The following is a 20708-nucleotide window of genomic DNA, read 5'->3' on the forward strand; positions in this document are numbered from 1 at the left end:
CTGTTTTATATAGCTAATGAATTTTCCGGAATACAAGCTCACCAGTATTTAATATTCATATACTCCGTTGATACTTGAGTCTAAGGTTGTTATATCATATTTCATATTTTCGCGCCACGCGCTGTTGGTCGTATTGTGAATGGGACCCTTGACAACCAGCAAAAATCACTCTGAATGACAGCTGAAAGGAAGCGAACGACAGCGATCTACCAAGGATTGCCGACACACAAGCCGATGACACAGTACTACTGCTGTTGTTTATTCTCTCACCCCTCCTCATAATAATATAGGGCTTGGGTGTCTGACAGTGGTGTTTTTAGTAAGTTAGTGTTATAGTTGAGAGACAGATGTGCGACCGCTTGCTGTCGCGTTAGATGCAGCGGGAACTGGACGGTTGTCTTAAGGATACCGATATACAGGTGGGTGCTAACTAATCTGGCATAAATGTCATTCTGTACAATGTTGTGTTAATTTTAGTCATATAGTAACGGTTGCTGTGTACAGAGGGTTTCAATTCTACGAGTTTAGTTAGAACTATTCTCTAACTAAAGATCGGGCCATTCCACATTTGAAGTTCGAATTTAATGTACTCTTAAAAACCTCTAGTAGACACAGGCTCGGCAAATGAGTCTCGAAAGAAATGTGTCAATATGGCCAACAAGTAAATGCTTGTAAAGAAAAACCAGGTCAAAGCGGTTATATTTTATGACCCAGGATGGTCAGTTGCTTCGTATATATAGAAACATTTTACTCGGTACCTACCAAGTTCAGTAGATACTGTGTTCAAAATCAACAGCAACAAAAGATGGAAAGTATCTTTAGTTTTATTCACGTTCATTCTTTTAGGAAGTGCATTTCCTCAAAGTAATATGGAACGATCAAATTTTTGAGATTTCGATGCGGGCAAATTGGGAAATTGTTATATGGTAGTCTATTTGTCATATTCAATGCTTCATCTTTGAGTATCATCACGTATGCGTAGGCAAGTCTAATATTTTCTTAACTTGTATTTCAGAGTTCACTAAGGGCTTTGCTAATCTTTTTATTTTATGGTTCCTTGGCAAATACAGTACTTAATAATGACACTTATCTAAATGATTTATTTCAACTGCATAGGGTAAATAACATTCCAAGGGTTTGAAAGTTTTATTATTAAAACGTACAATGAATTCTGAATCAGAAGATAAGCCAATTTCTTATTAACTAATTTTGCAATCAAGATTATAGTATAAAATGAATATGAACCCTTATAAATGAAATGGACAAGTGAATCCTTTAAAGAAGTTTTTAAAGGTTCAGTGGCTGAAACAGTTAGAGAACTTTGGTGCAAGCTGTTGCATCTTGTGTGATATATGTGTGATCAAGCTAAGTTTTCCTTATGGACCGTAGACGACGCATTTAAACATAAAATTTCGTATTCATCAATTCCTTCGTGCTCAATATTTATTGGACCGACTGAGGGGTACACAAGGATTTTTTCGGTTCATATGTGGTCTCAGAGACAGTTGTCTAATGATCTGGAATTTGGTGTTCTGTATATCATGTGTGTTTCACGCATCAAAAAATTTTGTGTATCTTAGCTTATTTCTGAACATTTAATACGGAGTTACCTTTCTGTGGCCGATATGATGCAAAAGCTTTTCTCTGTACTAAACGAAGTAACTTTCATATTAACTGAAACATTACAGAGCATTTACTGTTAGGGTCGTAAAAGCTAAAATCGCTTTCTGCTATCAGTAAATGTACGCACTGAGGAAACTAACAATTGACTCATTTAATTAGGGAAAGGAATGTATGTACGTTATATACACCTTTATTAAATGTACGGTTTAAGTCCTTCCCACGTATCCTTCCCGTCATCTCGTCATTTTTATATATTCAACCCTATTATATACTCTAAAACAGACGATGAAATCATTTGTGTAAAGAAGAGGTACTTTGCACTTTTTCACGTTTGGCTGTATAATCACACCATGATGGAAGATCGGTATAAAATGTATTTTAGCCTAAGTGAAGAATACTTCTATAAATAAATTAAACAATCCCAAAACGAGTAAATTTCATTATAATTATTCGACGAACTGTAGTGGTCATTTTCATATTGTCTAATTCATTGCCACCGGCATGTACATTGGTTGGTTACAAAATTTAATGATCTGATAGTTCTAATACGATTTTAGTTTCCTCAGTGTTCAATTATCCATGCATAATATTTTTAATTCACCGATATAAATTATCTCTTAGTTTAAAGCCAAAATTTTGTTGTGCAATGTACGTTTAAATTTCTTGCTGTCATAATTTAGTTGTTTGCATCTTAAAAGATAGCGTACTTATAAAGAATCTCATGCTTCTTCAATGGACATCTTTTACGCATGCTCTCTAATAGCGTTTAGTAAATAGAAGCAGACCTATATAGCTTGAACATACGTTCCGTCGGCGATACACAGTTAAATCTCAAGCTGGTCACTTCAGTGTCTTCTATTGTTAACAATAAACTTGCATCCTCCCGCGCCCCATATTTATGCGACACCGTACTGAAGTTACTTTTTTGGACACGATTAAACTTCCGCTGACTTAAATTCCCAACAGCGCACAAATAAACCGTGAATTAATGCCCAGGGTACCAAAATTATTCAAGTCAGGCTATCGTATTTACGTACTACCTACTCGCCTTAGAAATTAATTATAATTATTGTGATCCTGAGGTATCGGGCTGTATGTACGTGTGAGCATCCTTTTCCTCCACGCCGTAAACAAGTAACCAGTCATCATTTAGTTAATTTTTCCCATAGCTTTATTACAGACTTATACTTGTATTTATAATACTTTCTTTTGCTTTACTACGCACTATATTAGTCTACTCTTCCATATTATTTACCGTTCAAGAATACTTTTACTTGTTTATTTTTTACGAGACTAGATTTTTGGGTCAGTTTGAAATTATGAACACACCATAAGTCACCAGTACAACAAAAAATTCTTCCGGTGTTGAGCTTTTTAACTATGACACCTCTACAAGAGATCATTTATTTGGATGATCACGTTTGTTAGTAACTCTGTATGAATTTGTTTTTGAGACCAAGATCTAACAGGTACAAGGTTTATTGCCGGTTGCCTTATCAAAAATAACAGCTCTGGTCTTGTTTATAATTTTCACGCGAGGTGGACTTACGATAATGTGAATAATGGGTTTCATAGAATGATTAACGCAGCTTGATAATTTCATACCTTGCAGCGTACCATATAATATAATTAGTATAATATAATATATATATTATACTAATGTACTTATAATAATATGTAATAAAAGAAAATAATTTGTGGTTAGGTATCTCATTACAGAATCAAAGATTTCCATGTAAAACATATTTCTAGTGAGGTCACAATTAACCAAACTGAATGTTATGATCCTAATACTAACTACCAATTTATTATTTGCGTACTTCAACCCAAACACCATGTATGTTTGTCGTCTGATTTCAACAATTTTATTCACTGTATTAAAAATCGAAACAAATAATGTAACAGCTTGAAAACAATGTGTGGGTTTAAATTCCAAGTAACATCCGCTTTTGATTAGTAAAAGATTCGATTAGATGCGTGTTTACAAATCCTTCGGTACAATAGAAATATTTAGTCATGTTTAGTGGTTTTATAATTAACTGTTCTGTTTACGACATTGAGTTGTTCTTGACAACATACACGAAATAAAGTAAATGGAAAAGATGGCACAAAAGAAAAATATTTTGTGATTTCGACACATTTTTTAGATTTGAATAATAAATTAGCTCAAAATAGAACGTAAAGCTTAAGAAATTGATAAAAAAAATTACTAAATCATCAACAAGGTTTGAACAGGACGCCCAAATAGGATGGTTCAACCACAATTTTATTTTTGTCTTAGATCAATAAAACAATGTGCAAGCATATCTAGTGATTTTAGCGCCCACTATTGAACAAATATAGCCAGCTCGGCGGCATTGTCAACTAGTGCGAAATTCAAATAATCGAAGGTCTTCTGGATATATAGGTGTTTTACAGGTATAAGGTGGATTCTATAGGAGCCTTCAAGATCTCTAAGGCTCTAGAGGCCTTCGTAGTTTACAAAGGGGGAGGGGGATCTCTACAGGCCTTGCTTTTCTATAAAGTGTTTTTTTTATACACCTCGCGCTAAAGAGGAAGATCGCCATCTTTTTATTTTTACAGAAGAGGTGCTATGGCCTAGGATTACGGGAATTTCTGTCATAGCTTGCGGCTACAGGAAGGCATTATATAATGCCCTTACATTATATATAAGATTCTTATAGGGTAAATACATAGGTGCCTGTAAAAGATGCCTGACCTAACTACCTATATATATATATATATATATATATGATGATTTAGAAATGCATTTAGCTACGAAGACAGAGAGATATCTATAAAACTTATTTCTAGATTTGTAGACTGACTTACAAAACAATACAGAGTTGCCTTTAGTTTAGTTAGGGGATCTTAGTCGCAAAACACAAAAAAAAAAAAAAAAAAACACTCATTCTAGTTAAAAAGGTAGCGCACTTACACACCTTTTATGCGTGCGAGTGCCCTTTCTCTATATCTATGTTTATAAACCAACACTCTTTTATTTTTGCTAACATGACAGTGGTACTTAGCTTATACCTATTGCGCTGACTTTCATTCGTTTTTCCTTCGGTTCACTCGTTGCTAGTAGCTTTTGCATATTTTCAGGATATGTATAACCTCATTACATACATTACATATATCCAACAATCTGCTTATTCTAGCTCCTATATGAAGTAGCGCGTAAGTCGTAAGTACATGCACCGTTCCACGTCTTAATGGATGGATTACAATTGTCGTTTTTCGCCTTCTACATTATAGTTTCCATACGTGCACACTTCTATACCATCAAGGATTATTTGGCCTGCACTACTTGACTGCTGTTTTTTTTTATCTGCATGTTATTGCAATAGTCTTCTTTCATCTACAGATTGCTAATTTCACTGTGTCTGATAACGTCCTTGCGCATGTTCTGTGATGAGTACCACAAGTGGAGAACGATCAATTTGTTGATTTCCAGAGACTGCTAGAAAAGATTAACTTTCAGAAATATAGATTATAGAAAGAAGCACGAGTAAGACACTACCGCTTGTGTTATATTTGCTTTCTGTCCTAAACGGTGGACATCCCAAATTCGCTAAATAGTAGCCACCCATGAGTCATATTCAATATGAAAGGCCTGTTAGTCAAATCACGAATTTCGCGTAGCAAAGCATTATCGATGATAATTTACGACTGTCGAACCACTGCAGTTTCGCATTCCAGCTGTAATGTCTCAGCCATTGTTTAAGCGATACACACCAATTAATGTTTCCGCCGTGCTCATCCGTGAAATACCTTATCAGTGTGGTGTTAGGGGGTGACATTACGATAGCTTTAAGGATCGTAATGTCCTTATTCTTTTTCGCCATTACAACGTTCAAGTCATTGTCATATCAGTACCTGTGGTGCCCGCCATACATAAATCAAGAACTTGTAACCCTTGGCTCATGGCAGCAGTCGCTTTCGTTGCTGTTGAACTCGACCTTACGGAAAACTATAGACTTCATTAAGAATTACACTATGCTCATTAATTATAGAATTAATAGATATTTTGGTTGGGAGACCCAAAACCTTTCCTAAAAAGCGAAATGTTTTGAGCTACGCCCGGCACCACCGTTAGGCATTCCATTAAACGAGGCAGAAAACACAGGTCTAACCTTGTTAATTGTCTACCTGTGAAATTATCAATACATAACTGATTTTGGAGCACAGATTTGTTGTTTGGTACATGCATAGTCATATACGATAAAATTTTCTCATGTGACTCCGTATATAATTTTCATTACTCAAGCTTTCCCTACTTAATTTTTAGATTTTATATATTTTATATCACATTGAAGCAGATACCAGAGTATTTCGCTTGTTGTATCCCAAATCTATAAACAGTAAAACTAACCTCTTTATCTTTGAATATGATACATGTTATTTGGTGAGGTTCTGACTTGTCATTTCACTAATTTCCCAGGTGAAAACACCAAAGGCTCTTGGATTTGCAAAACAACGAGTGGGTTGGTAAATATCCGAAGACCTAAGGTCTCGTTGGGTCCTCTTCTTTACACTTTCATTGGAAATTATAAGTTGTATTCAGAAAAGCACTATATTTACTGAGGAATACTTCTATTGTCTGGCACATCAACCTCCTCTTGTACTCCACCATGCTTCAAATGTTACTTCTGCCACGAAGATGTGATACCTTTCTGTTTTCAGAGACCCTCTTATCGACTAGAGTTGTTCTTGGCAGAAAGCTTGCCGTTTTTAGGCTTTTGCCTCCTTAGGGTCACTTATGAGGATGTTGCCTTGTACAGACCGGAGTTATGTGTGACAGAAGATGTGTTACACTCTTAAGGTAGTTGCCAAGGAAGCATTCCTTCCAGGACTTTTGATAGTTCCACGGTGCAGCTCAAGCTCAAGTTTATTGTGACAAATTTTCGAAAACGTTATGTTTATGTACACATTAATTTTCTGTGGTAAAGTTGTCTGCCTCATTCTTAATAGCAAGTGAAAGTGTGTTTTAACCCATCGAGTGCTGGTATACTAACGAGATAATTTTCAACACTAGGTCAGACTCTAAATAAGAATAAAGGCCGACGATGACCTTAAATCCTGCTTCGTTTTCGATGACAAACTAGTATTGAGATTTTTTCGCTCCACATTTGATTTAATCATGATGTTCACCGATAGTTCACCGAAGTATTCTCATACTCTTTGCTATAATACTACTGAAATCAATGAAAGTAGACTTTTTAGATTTGCTTAGATGGGCATAACATTTTTCACTCATTCACAGCTCCCTGAAAGACATATCTATTTAACTGGCCCATGTTGCAATCATCATTTTTCTTTTAATACCTGCATACTTAGGTCCGTTTCCCTTCTTCAGTTCAAGGTCGATATAATCAGCTAGGAGCTCGAATTTCTTACTGCATTCATTAATTACTGCATTCATCAAACTAGTTAGGTAAAAGAAGGGAAGAAAGCTTCCGGCAGTTATCTAACCTGAATAGTGGTTCATATTTTGCTCGTAACTTTGTTGCTTGAAAAGCCCGTACTGAACAACTCATTTTGCGCTCAATACTAATCTGATGTTTGATTTTGTTATACATTTGCAAATGGCTAGAAAATGCTATGGCTTTTTTCAATAGCTAATGAAGTACGCCAACGCTTTCACCACTCATCGCTATAATGAAAGGGAGATTTCACGAAGCTATGGGCCTAGATTCGTTTAAATATAGGATCCCCATCATTCACAATTAATAATGAAGTTTTATTTACACCTTTCATCAACTTTTCTCGTTTTATCCATGGGTTCACCTCCCCATGCTGTATATTTGGCATGTGTATTAACTGTGCTTACCAAAGACCCGAGAGGTCTCAATTGCTTTTATCGCTTCTTTATATTTCTTAGTTTGGCGAAGTGGAGGCATATACCAAATGAATAATCTACCCCTCATTTATATCGCAGCTCCTGACGCACATACATTTTCGACTGTTTCGAATTATTTAGCATTTACTCTAGCCAGGATGGAGTTCAATAACGAACATCCATCATCTGTTGCTTATTTATTTAGATAAGTATATAGCCCGTAAAATGAAAATCGACCTTCATTGATTCAGAGTGCTAGGAGAGATGTTGGCTGGGTTTGAGAAATTGCTTCAAAATATCTAGCATGGTAACCTCCTTGAACAGATAAGTATCAGGGTAACCTTCAAATTTTTTCCAACCAAGGCTTGGTAAGGAAATTAAGACCTTCGCGCTAACGTTGTGGAAAACAGCGGAAGTTCTATAGCAAATACACGTCGAAATAATTACAATTATACATTGATGACGTATATAGGAAAATTTGAGGTTCAACCAAAAGATACCAACTTAACAGAAAACTGTTAATTCCTTATCGGCTTAGAACATAGCAACTTTCCATTAAGAAAAAGAGTGATGCCGAGATCTCCAAAAATTGTAGCATTTAAATGTGTCTTAAGTTCTTCAACATATTCTCACCTTTTTCGGTAAATCTGAATCTTTGAGGAATTTAAAAACCGACTCCATAATGTACCGCTTGGTAATATAAAGGATTACTCAAACCTGGACGTCGATCCTTGAGACGGTGGTAAAGCAGGGTGCCGATTTGAATTGCTAACATTGAAAATCTACGTGAAGAATGACTTAATGCATTGGGAAATAAGTAAATGTGTGAGAAATATTGCGTCGATTGAAAAAAATAGGAACATGTGGGGGGACTTTCACTAGCAAAGAGAGCTGGGGCCTGCAACGTCGGATAATCATACTGGCAAAGCAATGGGTCCAGAACTAATCAAATGGTTTGCAACCTATATCATAATAGGCACGCCAGAAAACATAAAATACGCTGAATCTGAGAAAGTAGTCTTGGAAATATCTGGTCAAAAAAATGAACCACTATTTCCTCGTCGGTATCAAACGTGTGTTGTCGTTTTTCTATTTGTTGCTGTAATATTATTAGGTAACCTAAATAAAAACTTGGGGTTTATTATTATCTGTCATAACTGAAGCTTGTTTTGAAAGTTCTGTTTTGGCGTTCGGATGGTACTAGCTAGAAAAGTTCTCTGCTAAGCGTTTGAGGAAAAGTTTTTAAGCAATTGAATTTTATTGAAAATTAAATAAGCGTAACAAAAAAAACCTTTGCTATCTGACTTACTAATAGTAGCTATTTGTGACAAAACAGATAAAGGAAAAGGCAGATCTTTCACTGCACGCATATATTCTCATTTTCACAGTTTATGCGGCATTTCTCATAAAATCACATATTTCATAAAGTAGCATATGCAAAGCTACTTATACTAAAAAATTTTAACATTCATTGTAAAATCAACGTTGGTAGTTAAAGGTCCAATTATAAAGATTGTTTCCTTAGTGAACTCTATAATCCTCTCATTGATTAATCACGGTTTATAAAATACTTTGTATGCGGGGCTTAGAGCCGAAAGCAATATTTGGCCATTGTCGCCGAATCCGACAGGCCGCCACAAGATTATAAATTAGAGCGCTGACTGTTTATGCCGTTACCGGCCATTATACGACTTTCGAAAAATCCGGGAAAAGGTTTTGTAAGTTAATACGGAGCATTCGTAGTAAAAATCAGATTGAAAATGTTAAAAGTTCATCATAAAGGACTCAAAGTGTGTTCAGAATTTTTATACAAATGCTAAAGACCCTTCCAAGATGAGGTCATTTATTATGAGCAGTTAATGTGTAGTGTGTCCGATCGTGACCAACGAGTTTAGCTTAGCAAGTCTAAACCTACCAATGTTGCTCCGTCCACGGTTCGTACTGAAAAATCACTTGGGACTTTAAACAATGAATTTCTACAAAGTGTGAACGATTAATACGTTAACCGAAAGCGTGATCAAAGGGAATCGCACTTATATTGAAGAGACACACTTGCCCACAAAGATATCCGTGTTGGCATGAGCAACGAAATTTTAATTCGTATGAAAAGTGAAAATTATAATTTGTCAGCAAATGCAAGGTACGGCAAAATATATCCTAACACAGTTTTCAGAAAAATCTGTAGGGTGGTGCGTTCAAACTACTGGAAATACTACATGCGTTCATACACTGCTCCAGGTCCAGACGAAAACTTGTTTTTTTCTGGAACAACACAACAAAGTCATCATGACAGACGACAGTGCCTCGTTTTAGGACTTTTCGCTCATTATTTTGCGCTGAACAAGCTCGTCCGCTTAATGCTCAAAAAACAGATTAACTCTAGGAAAGAAATGCCGCTCTCGTTAAAACTTTCGTTGGCTTCAACCTTTATATTTCACGTTATTTATTAATTTCCTCGAAATATTTTTCTGGCTTGCACTGCTTTATATTTATATTTTTACTAATAATTTATTGTAGTTAACAAAGAGTCGCGGTCTTATAGCGATTCTGGAATACTTAATAATTAACTTTCCTTTCCTTCTTGACATACATGATCTGCAAGAATGTACTGCAATTAAATGAACTTACAAGCATGACACATGATATTTAGTAGTGACTTCTACGGCTGAGTCAACAAATAAGAACCTATGCAATACATAAATCAAAAAGAGAATGACAACAGAATGTGTAATAGACCTTTGTATCATTATTTGCTTTAAAATATACTAAGTTATTATTAAAATATTATAAAACATAAAAAAAAAGCCCCAGCAACGCAGCGTTATCAAAGAGTGATAGTTAAAATGAATTATATAAATTCATTTTAACTATCACTCTTTGTTTTTGGATTGCTTATATTACACTACGAGACTTGTTTAATAGGACATAGGTTAGCTACATTTTTTGACTCGGCTGTGCATACGAGTGTGTTATGAATTAGTGCTTCGATTTGATTTTTGTTACAAACGAAATTGTGACTTCTGTCTCTCTCTCTCTATATATATATATATATATACATGTCCTTCACAACGTTTTTAATGTGAAATCAAAGACATTTTTGTGTATATAAGTTGGTAAAATATATGTGGAGACTGGCCAGAAAGTTTATTATTTGTCCAGCTCACCTGGTAGTCCTAAAGGATTTTATAATCATTTTTCCCAATCTTGCAATTTTCTTATAAATATAATCTAGGCGCTTCCTTATTTCTGCTATCAAATGATTTATCAAATGTTCCAAATATATTTTAAATTCTGGTTCTTGCTCTAAATTACAGGTTTATTGCTACGTTGATATTGTGTCTCGCTTCACAATTCAACTACAGAATACTCAGTATTTAACTTAATATTTGGTCAACCCAGGATGTTATTGTCATACATTAAGTTGACTATTATAATATCGCGTCGTTCGATCACCGCATTTGTTAGACTGAATGCCTGACAACACCGTCATGGAAATGTTGCGGGCCGTCCAGATACGCATCAACAAGAAACTGATGCAAGAAACATATAGCATGTGGTCCATCTAGATATGCCAGCTGTGAAAACAGTCATAGAACTGATCGGAGGAGCACAATATTATACCAATTTGTATCCTTTACTCTGTAACTGACCGTAGCGTGATGCATATAATAATTCACAACAAACAGGCGTGGGTAAATGTCTATATATGATCTGATAGATAACAAAAAGTAGTTTGCTTTATTACTTGGTTGGAGTGAGTACCTGCATTCCTATTAAAATGTTTCAGAACGGTAAAAGCAATATTGTTTTCATACATGGGCATCTTAAGAACGATAAGTTGTTTGTGGACATTTTCGATGATCGAATACAAAAAGCAGGTATTTAGCATTGAAACACGTATTAATATTCAAACGTTTAGCGCACCTATCATTACGTTTTGCATGCTAGCGGTAAACGCAAATACATCTTCTGCGATATATGAAAGATAATACAGAGCTAGCAATAATGGCTAAACAGACTGGGTGCACGAGTGAGTGTGACGTAATAGGCTGAATTTTACGAAGAACCCTTGACGAGACCGTGTATGTGTAAGAACTATGAATATACCAATGTAAATGTACGTTCTTGAAGAATGGTAAAATGCATTTGCCTTTGGTTGCTTGCGTAAAATCGTCGAGCAAGGATTTAGAAATCTTAAAGGCTCACTCTTATATTACAGTAATTAACGGAAAGCTTTCGTAGCCTGTGGTATTAAAAATTTGTGATATGATAAAATTTCAAGGCGGTGCTACTGTTTCTTTGCGTATCGCTGCGTGCGCTAGACTGGCTCGTTCTAAACGTCACACAATCGAAATCCGCTAAGCAAAAATATAACTTTTTTTTTTCTATTGGCGGTTGTATTCTTTTAAAGTGCAAAATGGCTTACGTTAGGACATGTTAGCCTTTCGTGTTTTTTTTAGATACGTGAGAGCAAACGATTTTTAAGTGTTGTATTTTCCCATGTCCGTACTTCAAGAAACGCTCAATTGTCACTTGTACATCTACGATACTTATATTTTTTAAAAATATCAGAACATTATGCACATTGTTAAATCTCTATGAACTTAAGACTTCTAACGCTGCATAAAACATGACCATTTAAAAAGGTGGGGGTAAAAACGAGATGTTTGGAGCGCGAATGTTTGCTATATTAGACGATGTACTTTCTAGATAAGAAAAGGACAAAGTTGCACCGACAAAATATTTACTTGATTCCGTTCTTGCAAATGTTGGACACAGTATAGTGGTTTTGCTGTTATTTCTAGTAATTCCTGTGGCTCTCTTTTCCTTATTGCGCTTCTACACCGGCCGAAACATACAGTTTGTGAGTATTGGCTATATGTTTTCGTTTGGTAAATCTATTCATACGTTTTAGTAACGACTTGATTGGCTTTGGCTTGTCTACCCGGTAAGGTTTAATAATGGCAGTCTTTGTAACTCTATGGGCCGAATGACCAATGATAACAGTAAGAAAAGCTTAGGTGACAAAAGGTTCATATGGCTCGGCAAGTCGATTTTGACGATGGAAACACACTTTGACTGAGAAAATGAAGTAGTATAAATAAATAAACGACTAGCGCTAATGCCAGTAAGGCAGTAAGCATTTTCAGATTTTCGTTTATCCACGGGTATCAAATGGGTTTCATTTAATTTGAGGACTACACTGCCTGAGCATATGCTCGAACGCCTATCCTAACCTAGAATAGTTGTGACAGCTAAACGTCTGAGTTGTGCTCAAACATATTACGATTAATTCTATCATCTAACTATGACTGTGTTGTCACTGTATATTCATAGACATTACAAGCTATTTTACATCGCTATATAAGTGTTGTAGCAACAAGAACTAGCATTATATTTAATGTGCAGTCGTGAATTGTGTAAAAAAGCAGTTCCTGTATGTCGCCATACTGTTATTGAGTTGCTGATTTTGATCTAACGTAATCCATATTTGACGACAAGGCGAATTAATTTGAGCTATCAAATGTACTAAATTAACTATGTAAGACTTTGGGGAGGACAGGAGGAAATTTTTTTAATTTTTATTTTCAATGCCGATTGTCTAAAGTTCTCTTAATTACGTCAGGATGCGCACAGGATAAAGCAAGAGGACCTTGTAAAATGATTAAGCTAAACGAAATTAGCCATGGCTACAAAAGACGACAGGGACAAGATGTCCTCAATAGCCGGCCTGTTTGAAACGAAAGCAATAATGTGTGAAGCCGACGATGGCACCCGAACCAATGAATATAGCGAGTTATAGCAGAATCAGGTGACCTTAAATTCTGTCAAGTAAGAATTTCTTAACTTTGTTTCTGTATTCCTCGTTTTCTTATTATGTGTTTTCAATTAAGAATGTGTGAATGTTTGTTTACGTGAACTGTGCCATAGGAGATATGATTAGAGTACTGCATTTAGTACCAATGCTTCAGTTCTTTGTCTTTAGTGTCAAAAGCATTGGTCCAAAGAAGCATATGTTGTGTTTTTCCGTTCAGTAGTTCAATTTTTTCATTATTTCGTGCCGCTTATCGGTCAATTAATAACCATTTCATTAGTGTTGTTTTTTCTACTATCGCCTAATTGCCTGAAATTTAGGAGTGCGAATCATGGTAAAATGTAGCATCCATTTATGCTCTTGAATGAACATTTTAAGTCAAATTGTTTCATTCCTTCAGACTATGATATAGTTCAACATGCAGGTGCCTGAAGTGCGTTATCTTTATGAAAAGCGTGTAAAATACTTTTTATGTAGTTGTTGGGAAAAATTCCAACTAGAGCTCCAACGATTTTTATAATTTCTTTGGCTAAATTTAGGCTGATGAGAACATTTCAGGACTATATTTTCATATCTAGCAAAAATCATTTTTATTGCGTAGAGATCTTTGTTAAGAAAATGACTTGTGGTGCGATTAGTTAGCCGGCTGGGTAGATTACCGGCTTGTTAATAATCTATACGTAGGCTAAGTTGGGATAAAATTCATTTTTTCTTTTTTTTTCTTTTTTAAAGCAGGTATCTCGATGACATTTTTTGTATGTGCCGCCGAAGACATAAAGGTGTGTTTCTTCAATCCAATACAGCCATTCGGTTCAATCACGGCTTCAGTTCGAAGCCTAAACTACTCACAAGCCCTCGTCAGAACCTCCTTAACAAGAACAAGCGAGTCAACTTTGTTATGTAGAGATCTGTCATAATATATATAATTAGGCCCTCATATAATGATCCAAATCATTTTAAATGATATATTAAACGTTTAAAAAAATGTTCACCCCAGTAAGCATTTTTATTGCTTGTATGGGTGTCTGGCTAAAAGATTCGCCATCATTTAACATAGGAGCCCACGGTTTTTCCAAAATTTAACCACAAACACGCCTTTCTGGTAACGGATACTGTTTCTAACTTTCTTTCACCTGGCATCTAGAATGTGAAATGTGGCTCGAAACTGGACACTAATATTAGTAAAATGTGACGCCAGTATGATTAGAGCACTTTTTAATAATTGATTTCATTGGTCTTTGTGTTTGTGGAAATCAATTGTGTTTCACTGTTTTAACATGGGTCCTACGGCTTCACCTGCGTAGTGTGCATTTTCCTGCGCATAGAACCTATCATAAGTGTCTCTATTTCTCCCAACAAATTGACTTTTTGTGAACCTTACTCTTCAGGTCTGTGGCTTATAAGCCTGGCCACCTCTAGTATTTTTGCTATTGCATTCCCGTTGATTCACATCATGAAATAACTCACATATGTGCCCACAGACTTCTTGCAACTATTTTGCGTTTCACGTGAAACTTCTTAAATTCCTAAATCCACCATAGGAGAGTAATTTGCGTTATGCGACCTAGCATAATTTTAATAAAATTAACGAGTTTAAATTTAAAAAGTTCGTTTTGTTTGAGGGATTTATTTAAGCACCAATATTATTCGACGAATTAGAGACGTTCTTACGTTAAAAATAGGCCATTACCTTATTTTATGGTTACGCAATTGTACAAAATAATATTATTAGGTCGCTTACGTGGTTTTGTGGACAAGCAAAAAGCTACTTTTAAATATATTTTTAAAGCGTAATTCTGGTGTTTTATATGAACAGTAATTCAGGAATTGATCCAACAGGTTAGTTATGTTGAAGTATAGCGGCGTCTACGAAACTTGTGGCTTAATGGTCTTAAACTCTTATAGTCTAGAAAGCCCTTTTGTTGTTTAAAACTTTCCGTGAATGTACTATAGATGGAGAATTTTATTGCAGTGGTTGGGCGGTAATGGTCGATGAAGTCGCATTTTGTTAGTTGCCAGTATATTGCTAAGTAATCCTATATATATATATATATATATATATATATAAGCGTCTCAGAATACCATAGTTATATCACATTTGAACAGGATAGGTGTAAGTATCGGAATAGTTTAATAGGCCGTAGCTACACAAGTCTACTATTATTAAATACTGTAGACTGACACGATTACAGGGTGAGTTGAATGCCATGCGTACAACTGTCCCTTATATGCTATTATAATCCCAACTTTAGCTCTGTTAGGGTTTAAATTATTCGACTTATTTATATCAGCACCCCCACATTCTACATTTGGTCAACATGAATACCATTATATCTTCTATCCGTGATATACTCGAAATGGTACCCATATCACCAGGGGCAATACGCTTTTAACGCCGGTACTAGTGCTAAAAGATGAGCCTTTTTAACAAGTGCAGTATATGGAAAACCATCAATTTTTACAGCGACCTGAATTATTGCTATGTCAAACTTTTCTATAGCCAAAGCCCTCGATCACGGCCAATGGCTGCCGGACCACGGGAAGCAGTTGCGTGAATGACGTACTGTTGGAGACCACCGCAAAAATAAGACTAGTCAGAATGAAGTCCGGACAGGCAGCCAGACTCGACTTTCATGAGGTTAGCAAAATCATCATTAAAAAATTTTTGCAAAAAGTTTTAGCAAATTTCCTGTTGTTTATCTCTAACTACTTACCTATTAGTTATATCGAATTCAGTTATAACCTGATTATAATCCAGTTATAAAAATGAAATAACAAAAATAGTACTAAAGGGTTCGAGGTTATCATGTTGTGTATAATATGTGATGTTAATATACCATTTCATTAAAAACAACATATCTAAACTTCAAAATATAACATCATTATATTTTCATGGCGAAGTTTCAAAGTTTCATCCTCAACCTTTTTTAAAGCAGGTAGGAAAGCATCCACGTGTAAGTATTCTTCAGGTGTTCGGTTCATTCTATCGCTGAGACCATGAGTAGCTTTTCCTTTTATAGTACGCTCTTATTTATAGTATGATTTTTTTAAAACAAACAGGAAGACATTTTTGCTACTTTTCACTCTACTGAAATCAAAAAAGTGCCCAAATTAATCCAACAAACGTATAGCAAGCAGTGATGCTATAGTTTAGCCGAAGGTCTTTGCTGTTTTCAAAATAAATCTTTTTCCGCTTTACCGTGATGCAAGTGTCTGAGAAATTTTTTCCTCGGTTTACAGGTTGCTGCCCCTAATAATAATAATCCGTTTTATCATTTACCAACAGTATGTGTAATGATATTCATCGCGATCAAATTCATAATCAGTATAGGATAAATACAGAGATATTACAGACTTGATCTAGTGTAATAGCTTATTGTAATATTTTATTGTTTTGCCGTTGATGGGATTCTATAGATTCGTTCGTGTTCCACGGTACTGAATGGTTATTTCGAGACGCCAAATAATCTTAAGATAATTTATAAAGTGCTATCTAAATGAAATCTCATGTAAATGTTCTTCATGGACTTAATGTAATAAGTCCTCCTTGTTTTTACTACCAAACAGGTTGCTCGTGAACTGGGTGTGGACGACCTGACACGAGGCCTCAGTTGGTCGGATGCTAATCGCCGCCTGCATCAATTTGGCCCTAATGAATTTTGCATGGCTTCTCAAGAATCGCTGTTTACAAAGTACCTCGAACAGTTCCAGAACCCCCTTATATGCTTGTTGTTAGCCTCTGCCCTCGTGTCGATTCTCATGGCACAGTATGACGACGCTGTATCGATCACTGTAGCGATAGTTATCGTCGTCTCCGTTGCCTTCGTTCAAGAATATAGGTAAGGAAGTGTTGACGAAGATCATCGTCGTTTGAAGAAATGGTTTAACTCTTGTATATGCTCAGCGGGAGCAGATATAATCTAATTCCGTTCAGAAGCATTTTATTCGAGATACAATGCTCATTGTGCAATCGTATTCTGCATTCACTAGCAGAATCAATGGGACACCGCCTGTTACCCTATTTTTTCGTTAGTTCGAATCTGTTCAGAAACTGATAAAGAGGACAATCACTTTAATATTTATTGGCGTATTTATCGTACAGGAAAAATGTTCATTATGAAAATATATATAGGTCTTAACGAAAAGCTCAAGCCCGCAATGGTGCTACATGTTACAACTTTAATATCCGTGCGCATATTATTAAAAAGATTGTCTAATCTTTTTAATTTTTTTAACGAGTGTTAAGTTTTTATATTATGTAAAAGTAAAAAAAATATATGACTCCAACAGTTGATGTTTATTCTTCTAAGAGTGTTTCCAAAAGGAAACTCACTGTAAAGTAAATTTTGCTTATCTCAAAACTTCATGAAAAAGCATTTCTAATTGTTTTAAGACTTCTGCCAAAAAGTGTTTCCCAATTGTTGGCCATCTTGGGCAATAATTTCAATATATACTTCACGGTTAAAAGAAACTCTATTACATTATTATTATTACAGAATATTGTATTCTTCTTATTTAACAAACTTTTATACAACGTAAAGGTGTACATTTACTAAAAAATCTAGCGCATGAGATAAGATTGTAAAGAATATTCGGAAAGCAGCCATTACTTCTCAGCGTTTCTAATTACTGATCACTAAAGATTGGATGAATGTTACCTCAATGACTTTATTGCATGAGCCCCTCGATGACTAAAATAATTATCGGGGTATAACGCAAACGGCTTTTGTCGTACCGCTTGATAAAAAAACATGCCACAAATCTATAGTGATTTCTCCAATTAAAACTAATATAACTAATAATATAACTAAGTAATACAAAACCTCAGTGTTTAGTGTTATTAGTTAAATGTAGCAAGTAAATGTGAAAGAATGGGAAAAATGTCTGCTGCCCTCATAATGTTTGTTATTAGATTGTTATTAGTTGATCGATGTATTTTTTATTTGAATTTAAATGAGAAGCAATACCTATCTGAAAATATCAATTTCCCCACGAAATCTTGTTTGTGCCAGTTTTGAGTCTTTAGAAATGTAGAGAAATTTTGATATGAAAATATTAAATGTAGTAACTGTTGATATGATCCTCAAAACAGTAATATTTAGTTTAATTTGCACTAAATTTACGGAAAATTATGGAGACAGGAATACAACAAATATACAATATTGGCAATACTTCCAGTAATTTCAGTTCAAATAAATATATTCACTTTTGGCAGATAGATCAGGAGAACTATTATATAACAGCGTCTTATACACACCATTGTTAAAACTGTCAATAAGATCAGAAACGATATATCTTGGGCTGGTTAAGAGGTTAGGTTTCCTAACGTGAGCAGACGGGGAAATCGAGCGGTGTAGTTTTGACACATAGTAGTATATGACACACACATAAATCACAAGCCATTCACCGCGTACCTTATGTGAAATCTTGTTTATGGTGGAAAACTTTATGATAGAACTGAAAAAAGCAAACTTAGAATAGAGAGTAAGAGGTTCAAATATTCTTACTCGTAGGCTTTTCCAATGCTGTGTAAGCTGTGCTACGTGCGTAAGGATTCTATAATTGTCCGTTTTATAAACTGTGGTGATAACATGCAGAACTGAACGAGATGAATGATATCGCCCCCTTCACAAGGTTTTCAATCTAGAGGTTTATTCTCATAAAGTAATTCTCATAAAATTGTTTTTTTTTTTTTGTTAGTTTCTTAAACTTAAAACTTCAAAAATGTAAACTGGCATTTTAGTAAGTGAAGGAATTTTAGTTCTAAGCTTACTTGCCGTTAGATAAGGAAAATGGTATTTCGAAAATATTTTTGTTTAAAGTCGGTGCTTTCTAGAAGTTGCATTAACCTGAAAAAATATCAAATTGTGGACAAAATAGATCACAATCACCATTAATAACAATTAAAATTTACGGCATACCTAAACACTATGTGGTGTCGGGCACATAGGAAAAATCTTGTTGTGTAAAAATTGACAATACTCTTTGCCATATCTAGAGCTCCTCAAGGGAAGTGTGCCTTCAATTATGCAATCTTTGTTATGAGGATAGCTGTGTTAGGTGTTATAAATTGCCTGACCATATATATGTCAAATATGCTGACGATTTAAAGTGTTGCCGTAATATGTCTTTACCTCAGTCATACGGTGTAATGCAATAAACAGCCACCGGTACTTTCAGGTGGCGTACTGAAAGTAGTATGCAACCCGTGGTCCAAAGTGTGCCATTTTCAGGAACGTTTCGGACTAGCGGGATTTTTATAACTGCAAATTCAAAATTTTACGAATGGCCAATCACACAGATTGACTTCAGTGGTTGCAAATACAATATTTCGATGCTCTGTGGTCAAGTATTCTAAAGCGCATATACGCCTGTACGATTCTTTGGTACTGTCTATTTGCTCTTATCCTGCAATGCTAATGGTTTTCCCCTCCCTTAGGGATGTGTGATGTAATATGTTGATACACTAATGTCGCTGAGGTATATCTAATACAGATAGATTTTATAATCAACTCTATAAGTTTAATCAACTCTTAAGAGTTCATTAAACCTGCGTTGCAATTGCCGACAAACAAATGCATTGTGAAAAAAGTCCGCGGGAGCCACCTGCAATACTAAATCATATGCTGGAATACGTTACGTGGAGATCTAGGTGGAAGGAGAGAAGATTAGGTTTTAGAGAGGAAATTTAGATGTTTTTTATATTCGTATTTAATATAAAATACTTTTTTACATATTTGTATAAGTCAACGACAGCGAAAAAATGTATTCTTTTCGCTTTGTATACGTTTCAGGTCCGAGAAGTCATTAGAAGAATTGTCAAAACTTGTAGCGCACACCTGTGCTGTCTTACGGGACGGCCAGGTCGAACATATGGCGGCACGAAATCTCGTACCGGGTGATGTAGTGCTTCTACAAATCGGCGATCGTGTGCCTGCAGATGTGCGACTATTCCACTGCAATCAGTTGCAAATCGATGAGAGTAGTCTAACGGGTACGAAACTTCCAATTAACGCGGCCAAAAGTATCTTATTATGTATATTAAATATGACGTATACAACTATCAGGAACCTAGTTACAGGATGATTTTCAAGGCTTATATTTGTTTCACACGATTCTGTTATTAAGGTGAAACGGAACCAGCAGCAAAGCACAGCGAAGCTCTACCTAATTCAGCCGGCTCCGATGTGTCATCTAAGGCGAGTATCGCTTTCATGGGTACACTGGTGCGGTATGGCAATGGCCGAGGTGTCGTGATCAATACTGGCGAGCAGTCAGAATTTGGTGACATTTTCCGAATGATGAAAGCAGAAGACTCACCAAAAACACCTTTACAACGAAGCATGGATTCGCTCGGCAAGCAGCTGAGTGTGTATTCGTTTGCCATTATTGGTAAGTGATAATTGACAATGCGTTGCGTTTTAAACC

The 20708-nt window shown here is 35.6% G+C and overlaps 1 protein-coding gene across 2 annotated transcripts in view; it reads left to right on the top strand.

Moving 5' to 3' along the window:
* The first annotated feature begins 196 nt into the window (after positions 1-196).
* The window catches only part of SPoCk (secretory pathway calcium atpase), a 36936-nt gene continuing 16424 nt past the window's right edge, over positions 197-20708 (top strand). Inside the window, exons 1-6 of one of the 2 annotated variants that reach the window (XM_022834883.2) lie at positions 198-419; positions 13092-13297; positions 15781-15918; positions 16848-17119; positions 20075-20274; positions 20409-20672. In XM_022834883.2, coding sequence (XP_022690618.1) covers positions 15880-15918; positions 16848-17119; positions 20075-20274; positions 20409-20672 — 775 coding nt within the window. In that variant the 5' untranslated portion in view covers positions 198-419; positions 13092-13297; positions 15781-15879. Of the gene's footprint in view, positions 420-13091; positions 13298-15780; positions 15919-16847; positions 17120-20074; positions 20275-20408; positions 20673-20708 lie in introns of both variants that reach the window. The other variant, XM_022834882.2, reaches the window with a different exon arrangement.

Source organism: Varroa jacobsoni, unplaced genomic scaffold, assembly GCF_002532875.2.
Source record: "Varroa jacobsoni isolate VJ856 unplaced genomic scaffold, vjacob_1.0 scaffold_555, whole genome shotgun sequence".
NCBI classification, from domain to species: domain Eukaryota; kingdom Metazoa; phylum Arthropoda; class Arachnida; order Mesostigmata; family Varroidae; genus Varroa; species Varroa jacobsoni.